The sequence below is a fragment of the Drosophila hydei genome, unplaced genomic scaffold, assembly GCF_003285905.1.
Source record: "Drosophila hydei strain 15085-1641.00,03,60 unplaced genomic scaffold, DhydRS2 tig00000243-arrow-arrow-pilon, whole genome shotgun sequence".
NCBI lineage: Eukaryota > Metazoa > Arthropoda > Insecta > Diptera > Drosophilidae > Drosophila > Drosophila hydei.
In genome coordinates this window covers 1,248,468-1,264,559 of record NW_022045693.1, presented here as the reverse complement: position 1 = coordinate 1,264,559, position 16,092 = coordinate 1,248,468, and the positions used below count along the sequence as shown (strand labels likewise).

Sequence of the window (16,092 nt, the reverse complement as noted above, 5' to 3'; positions counted from 1 at the left end):
GATTAATACTTCGCTAACTACCCATTTCAAATTGTTCATCCAGAAGCACTGTGTACTGCTGTTAAATTCAAATTTCAGCGCTATGAAACTGTTGTTAACATTTAACCAAGCTGTTAACTGTCAGCGCCGTTAAGGAAACAGCTGATAGTTGACTGATAACCTGAAATTGTAGTTATAAGAAGTGTTTGGTTTAAAATGGAGTTGCCTGCACGCATTGTGTATGTTTGCAGCTTATGTTTGCGGCAATATGATTTACTGGAAGATCTGCGCGGCCACATGATGTTATATCACGACTGCCAGCCCATCAAAACGACGAACAAGAAAACACAGTCAGTGGATCGAGAGTCCTTAACGCCGCCGCCACCTGCGGAACTGCAGCCGCTGCCCTTCAAGGACTTTCGCATTGTGTTGCGTGCCAATCAACAAGTGAAGTAAGTTAATGACATTATCTTAATGCATATTTATTAAATATATGCATTGCAGTTGCAGCTGCTGCATCTATAAATTTGAGGATCTTCACAAGTTGTCACTGCACTCCAAATGCCACAAGGATTCGGGTTTCAGCTGCAGTGAGTGCGGTCAGGACATGCCCAATTGGCGGCGCTGTTCGCTGCATTTGTGGCGCATGCATCACCTGGATGTGGATCTATTGCAATGCCCCGTCCTTGGCTGCGATTACAAATCTCCAATTTCGGCACTCGTCTGGCGCCACATGCGCGTCCACAGGAAGTGGCGGAGTAGAGTCATGCGACGCGAGCTGCTGCGTCGGCGAGCGCAGAAGCAGCAACAGCAACAACAAGAGCAGCAGCAGCGACAAGAAGAGCAACTACAGGAGCAGCAGCAGCAGAATGAATGTGCCGATACACAGCAGTCGTTGCCAGCAACGGCCACAGCCAAGAAGACTAAATACTATGCGGAGAAAACGTGCGAGATATGTCAACGTAAATTTGTGAACGGAAAAACGCTGTCCAAGCACGTAAAGACCGTCCACAATAAGATAAAACCCTTCATTTGCAACGTCTGCGGCAAGAAGACGGCGCGGAAGGCGAGCCTAATTGTAAGAACTTTTCATATATCTATCTAGCTACTCTATATGGCTGTCTCACTATCTATCTACTCATTTGTCTGTCTGTGTATAAACATATCTATCTATCTATAGCTTATGCACATGCCAAAGAGTTCCAGAAGGACTTTGAGTTTTTCATAAGTGTTGAAAGTGAAGATGAGAAATTATCTAGATATATATATCTCTGAGGTGAAAGAAGTGAGGGTAATTATTGATCATTATTTAGCTTATATCTTGCAGAAGAATTCTGGAATCAAACAATTTAGAGTGCTTTTAGCGGAGGTGCTAGACTTGAAGATACCCTGAATCAACTCAACTGATCGGTAATAAAGAAATAGGTTTCTAAATGATTAGAAGAGGTTCCGGTTTTTCAAAGCTCAATGATCAATGAGCCCAGTTAATATAAAAGGAATAACCGTATATATGTATATCTATACAACTTCTATAATAGTCATTCGACATTTACAGATCCACATGCGCCAGCACACGGGCGAGAAGCCATTGAAGTGTGAGAGCTGCAAGTTCTCCACGCGTGACCCCAGTTCGCTCTACAAGCATCGACAGCGCCACAGCCTGGAGAAGAGCAGAGAAAATGTCTGATACCGACCACTTACAATTTTAATTAAAACAGAATTCATACTATATTTAAGTAAAAGTTCAATTAGATGACTTGAATTTAAATGTTCATTTATTGAGTTTACGCTTTCCATTTAATGTTAATATCATTTTAGAATCTGATATGATTTTGGTTTTTTTTTTTGTTTTTTTTTACAACATTTGAATTTCTTTTTAGTTTGTTTTGATTTATGTTTTTATTTTTTAGTTATGGTTTTATGTTTTTGTTGAATTTTGTTAAAGTTATTTTTATTTTTTAAACTAGTTTTTAAGATTAAAAATCTAACCTTATGTGGTCTTTGCAATTAGTGACGCTCATGCGGGTTTCCTGGTTAATATATCCAGTATATATATATATATATATATATTTAAATATATATATTTGCCTCAGTCCAATTTAATGAGATCGGCGCACATAGTACATACATATATATCCTTAAATATATATGTATATATGTTTTCGTATTTTGCCTAATTGAATATATAACTCTTTTTGTTTACTAAATCAATTTATATAAATTTGATTGCATTTAATGTTTAATTTAATTGAATTTAAGTTTACCGATCTTTGAGTATCTTGTATATATATAGTATATATATATATATATGTATGAGTGTGTGTGTGTGTGTGAATTTTTGTAGTGTTTCTTTATCTCTCAAAGTAGTTTGAAATGAAAATTTTGTTCGCGCTTTTTCGTAATTTTATTGTCTGCGATTTGATTTGAACATCAAAACTTTGTATGGGATCTTGTTTTCTTCTTCTTCTAATTATAGTTAAATGTAGTTTATGCTTTTTTAATGATAAATAAAACAGCGCAGTGTAAAATTGTTATATATAGTTTCTATTTGCTTTCTATTTTGCTTATTTACAATACTTAATAAAGTTGTTTGGAAATATTGCATTTAAGATCGTATTCTCATTGATCTGTTTCTCCCTCTCTGCCTCTCTCTCTCAGTTGTTGTTGTTGTTGCTGGCCAAGTCTTTTCTAGGCCTTGGTCTCAGCGACGACGACCACTTTGCTCGTTCTCATCTTGCAAAACGAATAAATTCAGCAGTAAAAAGCATATAAAATAGAGAATTATGGAATTTACTTTTAATTAGCTGCCACAAGAGCCCAGAGCCAACAAAAATTACCATGCATAGAAAAGGTTTATTTTTTGTTTTGGGGTTGCCGTGTGTGAGAGTGTGTGTGAATGGGGCGGCATTCAGGCAGTCTCTAATTGTGATTGGGTGAGCTATGAGCGCGAAGTTGTGCACAGAGATTTTTGGGGAGTCGAAACAACAACAACGAGTTCAACAATGAGCGTGACTTTGATTGTAAACACGATCCTAACTGTATGATCTCAGCATATATATCTGTATACATATACTTATTATGCTATATAATGGTTGATTGGGCTACTTTCTATGAAACAACTAACGAATTTACTCTAGCTTTTCTAGTTCTATATAAATATATTGATCTTGGCTGCAAACGGCGTTCGAATCGGAAAGTGCAGTTAGCTTAACAGCAATGGGATTTGGAAAACTGACCTGAAACGAGGCATGTCTAAGTGGGGTTGGCTTAGAAAACTTCAATAGTTTAAACTCTCGTTAAACTAGTCCGGGAAACACGTTTGGCTTACATTTCAACAGTAAAGCCATGGATGCTTAAAGAAATAAGGTTTAAGAAGTTATGCCAATGACGGGTTTGAGCCTCGAGTTAAATTAATGAAAGGCTTTTGGTGCATAGATGCATTAAGCCAGACTTTTGGAAAGAATTCTTTAGTTCACTAAAAAAATCTTCGGTTCAAGTTTTTAAACTTAAACGAAGTATAGAGGCAAAGGTAAGCATAAGGAGTTTGAACCTTGAACTCCAGCTGCCAGTTATCAATAAGTGGTTTTGGACTAAGTTCAAAGAATATTTCAGGATCAAATCCCTTGTAGGATTCGAACCTTTTCACTAAAGTTAAGCTTAGTTAGCTAAAAAAACAGATTTTAGTCTGGAACTCAAAAGAAATATATTTAAATATTTCTTTTTACTTAATGGTACGGGTTTCGTAATCCAATCCTTAAGCAAGATTTGAACCCGTGAACTAGCAACAGGCAATGTTGCTGTGTTTGCAGCCCTTGACATTGACATATATTTCCGTACGACTCTACGATCCGTTGATCCCAAAAGATCTTTCGACTATAATTCTTTCATTTTATTTGAAATTTATGCAAATTCTTAAAATGTAAAACACTTTCACTTACTTTCTACTTGGATTATTTTTCGACTATACTTCGACTTGATTTCTTATTTATTGGATAGTTCACTTTCACTTTGACTTTCGCTTTGAATTTCTCTTTTGGTTTTTCTTTACTTGTGCGCCGCATAATAAATGCTGTGGTTCGTCCCCTTGTGGACTGACCAGAAGAACAAAATACTACGTCTACTTTTTATATAGGGCGATTACCCCCCGCTTGTCCCTAGCTGAGAAGGTTTTCTCTTTAGTTTCTTTTGGCTAGTGTTTTCCTTTGTTTTGCTTAGAGTCTATTAGGAAACAGTTGTATCTACATAGGTCTATGAGCAATTCTTTATATATATATGTGTATAAAAAGAACCAAGTGGAAGTTGAAAACTGTTCACTCCCTGAACTAAAAGTCTAACGTGACGTTCGCTTTATGTACAGTGTGTGGAAAAAGTATTCCGACAAACTCAGGCCTAGAAAAATTGCTTATAAAACGAGTACGAGTTCGAGTTCGAGTTCGAGTTCGACCCCGAATTCTAGTTCGAGTCCGAGTCTTATGCCTTATATATATATTATTTTTTATATGTATATAAAACCGAGTTTTAAATACGAAATAAAAACTTTTCTCATATTTAAGTTTTTCTCTCCTCTTCTTCTATTTTCTTTTGATTTAAATGCATTTTAAAAACAGGTGAACGACTTTGACTTTGACTTTGATTACGGTATTTTTTTGATTTCATTTTAGTTTATCTTTCATTATTTTTATATTGCCTTTTGATCGCGTTTCGTATCGCATTTCAGTTTGATTTTCAGTTTTACTTTGAGTTTTGTTTTTTTTTTTTTCAGTTCCGGGGCACAATTCTGCACGTTATTTCAGTCGTGTTCGATCAGACCGTGGTCACACGATCGATCTCAACGTAACGCACAGAATTGTCGCTTTGTCAGCAAATCACCTCCTTTTCATCCAGCACAGCTGTATCCATGGAGCTGAGCGACTTGAGGCGCGTCTGCAGCACCGAAGAGCCGCGCAGTTTACGTTTTATTTTTCTAAGGAGAAGAGAAAGTGAATGAGTTAGACTTAAGAGTAAAGAGCGAAGAACGAAAAGTCTTGAAGAAGTTCAGTCTACTCACTTGTAGGCAAAGGCAGCGAAAGCACAACACGAGAGCACAAAGATCAGGCAGAGCGTGGCTAGAATTTCGGCGGGCAGTTTCATCAGAGCGGAGCACTGCAGGAAGGCCTCGTCGTCGCCCGAGGGGCAGTGCACGATGCCATCGCACCAGACGCTCGCATTCACACAGGCGCCCAGCTCGGCGCACTTGAACTGGCAATCCTCTGTGGACGATATCGAATGTAGGCAATCACTCGATCAACTACTGCAGTGCCCTGCTACTCACCTGCTATGCTGAGCGTGGGTCTGGGCACCAGTTCCATCCAATTGAAGCTATATTCGCCATTGCTGGGTCGCAGGAATTCCACGCTTATGGCACGCGAACGATTCATCAGCGCAAAATTGGGTCGCTCGTTCCAGCCGGAGCTGAAGATCTCCACAAACTCATAGCCATTCGAGTCGGGACTCAGCGGGCAGGCCACAATGGTTAGACCTGAATGCAGATAGAAAACTTTGTCTTTAAGGAAGTTTCTCTCTTTCAAGGCTAAGGCTCGGCCTACCCTCCGAGGTGGTGAGCACTGCTCGGGCTTTGGTCTCGCAGCGCCAGCTGTTCGTCTCCAGGTGCGTGGCATTCAGAGTCTTCTTCGGATTGTGTTTGCTCAGGAAGATGGCCTTAAGGCGCACGTAGAGAAACTTGTTGCCATTGGAGGGTTCGATGAGCCAGGGTCGCGAGCGGCATTCGATCTGCGAAGGGGAAAGCATATAGTAATGAAGAGGGAAGCTCAGATATGAAACCTGGATATCGATATTTATCGATTTTTTAATGGAACCCTGAAACCTAATTGACATTTGATATACAAGAAGTTCGCTTAGCTCTCAAAGTCTCCGAGATGGAAGCTATAGACCTGCTGCTTCTTCTTTCGCTTCAACATACATCCCCCATTTATATATCCTTACAGACCAAGAGAATCGTCTCAACACTTACATCACCAAAGGTCATGTCGATGGTGCCGCTGGGTCCGAACTTGCGTCTGCCATCCTTGCAGCTGGTGGGCGCCTTTACGAACTCGAACATGCCCTCGAAGTTGGCCGTGTCCGGATCGTCAAGTGTGGTCATATTGTGAGCTGTGAAGTGCACCTCGACATCACGACCCGTCGAGGTATACTCAACGGGCAGGTGGGACTGATTAGAGGAGTTGCAGACGCAGCCGCGATGTAGGAGAATGGAGTCCGAATAGGGACGCTCGAAGATCTGCAGGGGAAATTAAGCTCAAAATGGATTTCCGACTGTGGCAGCAGCAAGCAAACAAACCTCGACGCGCACATTCGTATCGCCATAGCAGAAGGAACGATTGATGTCCTCATCCAGACGTGAGTAGCAATTTCGATTCGAGGTCGTTACCTTGCGCAGCTTGATGCGCACTCGCTCTCCGCGCAGCGCCTCGAAACGATAGACGCATTTCAGGTGTCGCGTGCCGCCGCGTCCGAAGAGAAAAATGTTGCGCACACTGCGAAAGATCGCCGGATCCTTGCGATCCATCAGGCTGCTGACGAACTTCCTATTGCAGTCCAGCTCACCGCCGCCCTGTGGCAGACCATCCTGGTGCAGATCGATGAACTCATATTTCAGCTTAAAGTCGAGGGGTCTGTGAGAGAGTAGGATAGAGAAAGAACTTCCGTAAGTGCTCATAATGTCGCTCACCTCAGCACAGTTGATTCTGTGTTGCGCAGCTCCAGTGTGATGGCATCGCTACTAGACACATAGCTCTCGGAGATGGTGCAGGGTCGCGCGAAAGTCTCATTAATGTTGGAGCGATCGCAGGTGCGTGGAATGGTGCCGCGACAGAAACGCGCAATCACATTGGTCGAGTTGTGCGCATAGTGTCCAATTGAATTGTAGCCTTGGCTTGCCTCGCTGGCGCTGAGTGGCGAGAAAAGAAAGAGACGGGAGAGAGGCTTAGTAGAGGATCCTTAGAACGAGTGAAGAGAGTGAAGTGCTCTGAATAAATGATAGGATATATGGGATAAGTCAGTAATGTATGGATAGATAAAGTCTTTGTAAGAGGAGAGTGAGGATCAGAGATCATGGAAAGGAAAAGAAGAAAAGATTAGCCTAGATCTGGGAGGGATCAGTAGGAAAACAGAAAAGATAATGAAATCTATATCATGTATAGAGGGAGGGTAGAATTGCAAAAGGAAGACCTTAGTAGAGGATTACATATCAGCTATATATAAACGGGCTTACGAAAATCGGAGGAGAAGGGAGAAGAGCTTAGCAAAAGATGATATTATTAGGGTCTAGCTCACTGAGCATGAAGATGATGTAGGATGAGAGCTTGATTTGGCAACATAGGGTTCGATCAGCCTTAGCTCGTCTAATTCACTAACCAGTTGAGATCCTTGCAGACTGGAACATCTCTCAATGTGCCATCCCAGATGCGCAGCATGCCGCTGCAATCCTCCTGCGTTTGCAGCACGCCAATTGCACCCACAGACGTCTCATCCATTTGTCCGAATTCCGGATCTAGATTGAATTTCAGCACAGAGATCCAGACCTTGAAGCGGGAGAGTGGCTGATGCATGCCCGACTGACTGCTCGTGCGACGCGACAAGCTCAAATGGTCGAAGGTCTTGAAGACGCCCATGCCTTGCAGATGATAGAGGCACGTCGAATTGGGAGCCAGCGAGTGCTTCGGATTCTCGAGAATGCCGCGGCCAGTGCCGCGTATCCAAAACTCACACGGTTTTTTGTTCTTCGAGTACGTGGGACTCTGTATGTCCACGAATTGAACCTCGACCTGAAAGCGACAGATGTTTGAATTGCGACCTGTTAGGGGCTTAACAGCGGGTATAACTCACCTCCAATTGAAAGCCATAGAGCGGCAGCAGCTGCGATGAGGTGCCCGTGAAGGTGCCAAAGGGCGAGGTGCTAAACTCCACCAGCAGCTCCGGTCCGCTAGATACGGCAGCGGGCACCGCCTGACCGCCGCCGCAAAATTTCAGAATGATGGGGTCACGTGTGGTGTAGCCATCGTATACGGTCACGTAGTCCTGCGGTGCGAGCCAAAGCGGAACAACAGACAGAGCGAAAACAGAGAGAGAGAGAGAGAGCGCGAGAGAAAGAAAAAGAGAGAGAGAGAGAAAGAGAGAGAGAGAGAGCGAGAATGTGTGAGGAGCGCACGAAATGAGTGAGAACCAAAAAATAAAAACGTTGCGAACGACAATGTGTAATGGAAATGTTGTTCCATGTGCCTTAACTACATATTGCTATATATAAAAGGGGCTGCGTGGTCTAGGGGCGGGAGGCGTGGCTGTCTGGGTGTGTGTGCTAACTAAACTTGTGCAATTGCTGCGCCGCTTTAGCGCTCATATTTATTACGCATACTTCAAGGCCATTAGGCGTATACGTGATATTTTGCCAGCTCGTTAGAAGACTTAAATTTTTAGCCAAATTTTGATTTGGCCATTATGTAATTTACAATGTGTGTGCGTGTGTATCAGTCAGCGCTAGTTAGCTTTTTAGCGAATTTACATTTTATAGCTTTTAAATAGCTAAATGATAAAAAGTTTGCAGCTAAAGTTTTTCGGTTTATTTCTTTTCAAAGTTAGAGCAGCTTGAATGAAGACAAATTTTGCTACTGGTTCATTGATAGATATATATAGACTATAGATGAGTCTAAAGAAATGTGTGAATACTGAATTATATTACTTAAGTCTTATTTTCTATGCTAATGTGGGCGGGCGTGTGACTTTAAAGCTAATCTTTATATATAGCAGTCGTGCACTATAGCTCAATTTTACAGCTCACAGTCGTTCATTTCAGTCACTAGTTCACTTGGTTCAATATACAGTATACAGTTTGATAAATTAGGTCAATTTTATAGTTTCTAACTGCTCATTTTCTTCATTAGTTGAGCAAGTTCATGAACTACTAGTTCACTTTGACAAATTACATCATGCTAATAGTTCACAATTGTTCAATTTCTTCACTAGTTAAGTTCTTTTGTGAGCTACTAGTTCACTTTGACAAATTAGCTCAATTATATAGCTCACAAACTTTCATTTTATTCAATAGTTCAGCTAGTTCGTGAACTAGAGTTTGGTATACTAGTACACTTTGACAAATTAGCTCAATTTTTTTTTCTTAACAAGTTCAGTTAGCTCAACAATTTATGAACTATCGTCGAGAATACTAGTTTCCTTTGACAATTAAGCTCAATTTTATAGATCAATTTTATTGTATATTTTGTGCACTAACTCAAGTTGAATTTGTGTATTTGATACAGTAAATAAACGTGATAAGCAATGTATTGTTTGCCCCATCGAATGATGGAACTTATGACTCACGAATAGCTAAGCAATTCCAAAGAACTTACTAATCATAAGTGATTCAGGGAAAACGAACTAATTAAACTGAGCATTGCTCAGCGAACAAGTTCATTGGAACTTATTCAAATGACGGCACAGGTCTTCCGTCTCTTTAAAGCGCAGCAACTTTTGCATTCTGCTGGAATTCATGAATTTATGCAGCACATAAACGAGATACCAGCTCATGTATGTGTGTGTGTGCGTGTGTGTGCATGACATGTGTGTGTGTGTGCGTGTGTGTGTGTGTATTTGCATTTGTGTTTACAGCATTTTTGCATAATTTCATGTATTTTAATTGAGTTGGCCCTCAGCAACTGCCTCGACCCACTCAGGTAGCTGAGGTGGAGGAGTGACGCCACAGCAGCTGTCCGCCAGGTGGGCAATTCAGCCTGTGGGCTCGCTTGCATTTGCCAACCATTTTGGCCACGCATGACAAATTAGTTTTGTGGCTGGCGACTTTTGCATTAATTTAAGTGAGGTTAGGAGAGAACGAGATAGAGAGAGAGAGAGGTAGACACAGCAATGGGGACCACAAACAGGATCAGGTAATAGAGAACCGCAAATTTATTGAAAGCGTGGCATTTATATAAATTATCAAGCGGTGAGGCGAAGTAGCAGCACTACTGAGAGAGTAATGACTGGAACTGCAGCTGAATGTAAAAACATGTGTAGTCAAATGTGCAATGCACTGAGAGAAAAGAGCTGCTTGAATGTCTAATTTGAATAATGGAATTGTGAGCCTATTTATTATCATAGAATATATAAAACATAATCAAAGTTTTGCTTAAAAAGAAAAGAGCTAATTCTAATTGGAAGTTGTACTCCCATAAAAGGAGGTCAGCTCTTGGCTAGTGCTTCAAAAAAGTACCAAAATACTTAAAGCAAGTCTCGAGTGTTTTGTTGTGAGCTGCTTTCTAAGCCCCAAACTAAGTTTAAGATTTTATTGTACTATTTCTCCAAGTGCATGCTTCTGTCAGTCTATATAAACTCCAATAAGAATTGCTTTGCTCTGCATAATCATTTTGCTAAACTTAATAGCTTCTGTCATAGCTTGAAGAAATTTGTGAGTTCAGCTAAACTCCTATGTTGAAGCTTCAATTTTTTTCTAAAAGTTTGTTCTTCAATATGAAATTTAAGGTGCTGAAGAACTTAATGCCGAAGCTAAAGAAATATCAAATTAATTTTAAATCTTAAGTAGGTTCTTAGCTTCATTTTTCGTCAAGTGTATGAGCTCCTTAGCTTAGAGTCCTAGAAGATATAAAAATATCTATAATTTATGCCTTCACTTCGAGCTTATAGTAATTTTTGAGTCAATCTTTACTTCAAAGATGCTTAAGCTAACATTTTTCTGACAATGTATTTTCCAATAAGAATGTGCATTTCGAAGCTGATGAAATTTGGAGCTCATCCCCGCATTAGACGTTCTTTAGTCACAACGTTTTTTGCCAAGTGTATGTGTATTTGATGGTCGTTTCGTGCTGTGGCTTTGGATCGCTTTTCCGGCGATTATGCACACATGCCGCACCAAAAATGGCCAACACTTTGGCCGCTGTCCGGCTTAGCGGCGCGACAAAAAGAACAAATAAACCGAAAAAAATAGAACAGAAAATATAGAAGGAAATGAAAAGGACAATTTGTAGGCGGCACGAAGTCAGGCCAGAGCCTGCTGCAGGCCATTTGGCCAAAAACAAAACAAGCGAGCATTTAATGGCCAGGAATTAGTCGGACGGTCACGAGCAAGGATAACAAAATTGAATGCAAGGAAAAGAGAAGGAGAAAGGAAGGAGAGGCCTTTCGACAAAATGCAGTGATTCGCGTTTGCTCGTCAAAGCATTTGCAGTGCTAATTCGAAGGCAAATAGCACGAGTGTCCTGCATAGCATAATATTGTGAAGAGGCAGGATATGCTAGGATTCAAGTGCTTCACTTAAGCCTTAAGCTGCACGGAAATCCATCAGAAGTGGACAAACGCCAGCTATAGATGCTCTAAAGAGCTCCACTCACTCGGGAGCGAGTAGATGGGAGAGCGGAGCTAATGCTCGACGTGCATTAGATGAATATCCTGCGGCTATAATTCACACACAATTTACATAAGCTGAGGCACGTTCGGGCACTTTTGTAGTTAGCCTAGACCGAGACATCCTTGGCCAAGACCGCTCGCCCCGGCCCACCCATTGCGATTTATGATGTGCGTGTCGAGTGTTCATTTATATAAATCCAAAATGACGAATTCCTGTGGAGCCAAGACAGCCACGCCCCTGCCTACTGCTACTTAGCTACAGCTCTCCGCGTGTCCTTTAATGAATATATTATCTTCTCAATGAATGTCCTTTTGTGATTAATTGTGCGCCTCGACAAACAATTGTTGCCAAAGATAACAGATAAGATATATATATATACTTAGTTGGGGGGTGGTAGGTGGGTGGTGGGTGGCAGGTGGGGGTGTGTGCATGGGCGATCTACGAAAACTAAGTTTTGCTTGTTTGAGGCGCTTTGTGTGACAAAACAGTATATATATAGCAATAATTTTTTGGTTTCTTTTCGTTTACCGTCGATTTCCACTTGGCTTTAACATTTTCCTATTGGAGAAAATATACATATATATATACAGACACATATAATACATATATAATACATATATGTAGCAGAGCGATTTGATTTTGCGTGCATTTCAGAGCCAAATGAGGTGTGAGAGAGATAGAGAGAGAGAGCCCGCGAGCTAGTGAGCGGAATATAGCGAGAGCGTGCATACTATGGAATGAGACGATGTTCTTATTGGAACTGCAGAGACAGTGCCAATGACTCGCGCGAAGTGCCAATTGGGATACAACAGAGAGAGAGAGAGAGGGATATGGAGAGTCTGTGCTAGATCAGTATTCCAATTAGGACCTATTCTTTAGCTAACTACGAGCTTCAACTTCATATGTTACTCAATCAACTAATATTTTTTTATATATTTATTCAGTATTTATAGTATATATAAAGTTATATATATCGTTAAATATAGTATGTATATAAAATTAAATCTCTAGAATATTTATATGTTTTCAGAATTTTCTAGCATATGCCAAAGTCTTTTTACAATTTTTAGTTAAGGTTTTTAGAACTTTGCTATTTCTTAAAGCTCTAATTTTTGTACTTAAGAACTTTCCCCAAATATTTTCCAGGCAATTTCTGATTTGAATTTATAATATAATATAAAATAGATTTCTTGCTTTAAATTTTTTAGTTTAATAAGTCTGCCAAGATTAGAGACTATGACATAGGAATACTATATATAAATTCAGTTATATTTGTGCTAATTCAATTTCTTTGCCTACTTTTCCTTATAGCTTCTCCAAAATCTGTCTTAAATTCTATTAGAACAATTTCAAAATTTAAGCTTTCCCACAGTCCTTGTTAGGCATCGTAGAGCCAGCCAAGCTGCCGTGGCTAGGAAATTCCTTACTAATCAAATTCCCATTAGATTTTGCAGCTTGCCAGCTTCTCTCATTTCTTTTCGCTTTGTTTGCTTGTGAGCTCGTTAAGAGCTGAGTCAAAAGTTAGGCCGGGCAACTTTAAAGCCTAACCAGACTCTATATATATAAAGATATATATATATGTATGGAGAGGGAGAGCGAGTGAGAGATGTAGTGAAGGTTTCCACTCTTATCGCATTGACAAACAAAGAGGCTACGAAATTAACACTTCCCACTCTGAGAGCCTATCGAAGCGCAGCTCGAAGGCAATGTCAGATTTGGGCAGACGGACGGACGGATGGACAGAGCTGTCGAGCTGTATGTGGGCCAGAGTCAAACAGCGCCAGGACAGGGTAGGGCAGGGCAGGGCTGGAGTATTCCCGTTGTCCTGCTCTGGAATTGAGGCAAACAACAGAATATTTCACCCGGACTTTTCTTTCTTTTGCTCGTTTTCCTTTTTCGTTTTCAATTTTTGTCGTTCTGCTGAGGTCTTTTCATGTTCTGTCTGCCTCGGCCATTGGCCGCTCGTTAAAATTGTCGGCGCAGATGTTCAGAGTGGGGGATTGGTGCAGTGTAAAAGACAATATGGAGTGCATTGAAAGTGGGCGGAGGGGGTGGGGCATTCATTTTAATTACCTGAATGTAATCGCAGTCATTCCATGTTTTCAGCCTCGGCTCCAGCTTCTTATCCTTGTCGCTGGCACTTGGCGGCGGCGGCGCCATTTTGTTTGTGGCCGATGCCTCCTGCGTGGAGATCCAAACGAGATTCCCCTTGGGCTGTTTAACTAGAATCAGCGCATGTTTGCCATGGGGCACGTCGTGCTGTGTGTTTTCAAATTACAATTAAATGCAAATTAATGAACTGCATTTACAATAAATTCAATTTCGGAACAAAGTGCATGTTCAGCCAGCGGGCAAAGCTGATGCTGAAGACTCCTTAAGGTGTACGCAAAGTAAATACTGCCTAATCCTGCATAGCTTATCTATAATACCTAGAAGTGCTCTACAGATAGTTGAGTTTAGTTTATAAGACTATAAGACTTTAAGTAATCAAAACAATTTAAATCGTGCAGGGTTACCTTTCAAGCCTTTAGTCTAATGGGTGCACAGAAAGAAAGACTCACAATCCTATACTAGAATATCTGTGGAACTTCAGGGCAAGATTACTTTATCTTCTATAAAGAAATACATTCAAAGTTTCCCCAAAATTAGCAACCTCTCCTCCAGATTACCATCACCTCTCGCTTTTCACCTGCTTTTGCAATCATCGTCCAAATTTCATCTATTTAAATTTTTATGTCGCCACATTTCGCACACATAAATATTTGAATAGCCCCGCTCTGACGACACCACACCACGGACAATAGGCTTTTTTCATAACTCAATATAGTCATAAAGTCTTGGGGGCGACATAATCTTGGGCGCACGCCCAGTTAATCAAAGAACGTATTCTATTTTGGAATGTAAATTGCTTTTAAATCGACTTCGCTGTCGTTCGCTGACTTTTCAACTTTGTCAATGCCCGGAAAATTTGGCGGAATATTTTCTTTTCCTCTTCTCTTAGTCTGGCATTTTTATGAGCTAAATGAAACAGGGATCAGGCGGCAGTGCTACATGAGGAGCTGCTTTAATGCGCTTAACGTTGGGACGAGAGGTTCTTGGGGCATGTCTAGGGCGAGGTGCTGGCAAAGGGCTTAAGATGTAAATAAATTTTAGATAGTCTAGGATATGGTGAAGAGGCTAAGACATGAAGCTGCTTCGTAAAGCGTAAGATCGAGGGGACATGGAAGGCTAGGAGAAGCTACTAAGACAGCTCAAAAGGTGTCAGGGGAAATAGAGAAGAGCTAAGCTGCAGTGAAATGTCCTTAGAAAGAAAGGGCTTGGTGAAGAAAGGGCTTGATTTGACCTACCTGTCGCACTGCATAATAGCAGGTGAGATTGCGTGGATAGATGCCCGGATAGTTGGGCGACTGCAGACGGCAAGGCTTCTTGTCGCAATCGCTGAAGATGCGCGAGCAGTAAGTGCCCGGTATAAGATCACCTGAAAGCAAATTTAGCTATAAGAGAGGAGATACGATAGCTGAAAAGGCTGCTTACCCAGATAGTATTTGGGCTCTGTGTAGTTGTGCTCGTCCTTGGCCAGCGGCTTCTCCAGCGAGTCCATGAAAGTCTTGTTGTTCGCATACGCGCTAAACAGACTAAAGTCCTGGCCGTAGCGATCAGAGCGAGCGCCGCTGGAATTTGTGAAGTCCTCCAAGACTGAGCCAGAGGCTTGAGCCTGTTGCTGCTGGGGATTGAGGAAGCTGCTGCGATTGTGCCACTGGCTGAGCTCTGTGAGAGAGGGAGAGAAAGTGAAAGAAGAAGTTTAGTTTAAGGAAATCCTCTTTTTGTTCAAGGACTCACCTGCCAGCTTAATGCCGCCGTAGCGTGTCACCGAGCTATCCTTTGAGAGCACCTTGTACCTAATACGAAAATCGAAGTTGTAGCCGCTTTGATCCCGAGCCAATCTTCAAGGGGATAGTCAACAAAAAGACATACACTCATTAGTTGCACTAGGCAGGGAGGATTCATTTACTCACCTGTTTAGCTTTATGGTGAATATGAGCGAACGCGTTTCGCTGTAGAATAAAACTGGTCCCCACGAGCTGCCACACCACATGCCACCAATTGGTGTTCGAGCGGATTCTGCGATTTGCATATAGCCATCCGGACAGCCCTCGTGCACGTAGCTGGTGAAGCGGCCAATCGTAAAGCTGTCCAGGGTAACCTAAAGTCGCACAACAGAGAACAACTTAATTAACAGAGCTCAGATTACTGATTATTCAGATTCCTACTGAGTCTTTAGACTTTACGGATATAAGACTTAGCTTGTTAACTAATATTCAGATCGATAATTATCGATCATATGAAAAACCTTTCGTAGAGGTTTTACAAAATAGAACCACTTCTATCAACATATGAGTCGTTAGAATTAATAATCTGTAATATAATATAAATCATACTCCTTATTTAAGCAATCGCTATATATATTTATCGATTTTTAGAAAAATATCTTAATTGATCACTTGTTTTATTCGAATTCAATTGCAATATAATCTAGTTGACAAATTTTTAGGCTTTATCGACATTCTCTCATGTACTGTTGGCTTGCATTATTATTATTTATCGAAATCGATTTATCGATACATTAAATGAAGCTAATTAAAATTAGTTGTCAACTTTGATAATATACCATTTTAAGTTTTTCAAATAAGGTTAGAAAA

The 16,092-nt window shown here is 41.0% G+C and overlaps 2 protein-coding genes across 2 annotated transcripts; one reads left to right on the top strand and one right to left on the bottom strand.

Moving 5' to 3' along the window:
• Positions 1 to 54: 54 nt before the first annotated feature.
• Positions 55 to 1,695, top strand: LOC111592966 (zinc finger protein 845). Its single transcript, XM_023305458.2, has 3 exons — positions 55 to 431; positions 484 to 1,057; positions 1,535 to 1,695. The coding sequence occupies exons 1-3, from the start codon at positions 196 to 198 to the stop codon at positions 1,664 to 1,666; spliced, it is 942 nt and encodes a 313-aa protein (XP_023161226.1). The 5' UTR covers positions 55 to 195; the 3' UTR covers positions 1,667 to 1,695.
• Positions 1,696 to 4,617: 2,922 nt separating this feature from the next.
• On the bottom strand, positions 4,618 to 15,585 carry LOC111592958. The gene is made up of 15 exons (XM_023305447.2): positions 15,409 to 15,585; positions 15,233 to 15,336; positions 14,927 to 15,160; positions 14,740 to 14,870; positions 13,466 to 13,651; positions 11,921 to 11,950; positions 7,864 to 8,055; positions 7,393 to 7,802; positions 6,707 to 6,925; positions 6,317 to 6,650; positions 5,990 to 6,256; positions 5,565 to 5,748; positions 5,291 to 5,497; positions 5,027 to 5,228; positions 4,618 to 4,942 (listed from the first exon to the last, which is right to left on the bottom strand). Exons 1-15 carry the CDS (start codon positions 15,525 to 15,527, stop codon positions 4,837 to 4,839), a joined length of 2,925 nt encoding a protein of 974 aa, XP_023161215.1. The 5' UTR covers positions 15,528 to 15,585; the 3' UTR covers positions 4,618 to 4,836.
• Positions 15,586 to 16,092: the final 507 nt, after the last annotated feature.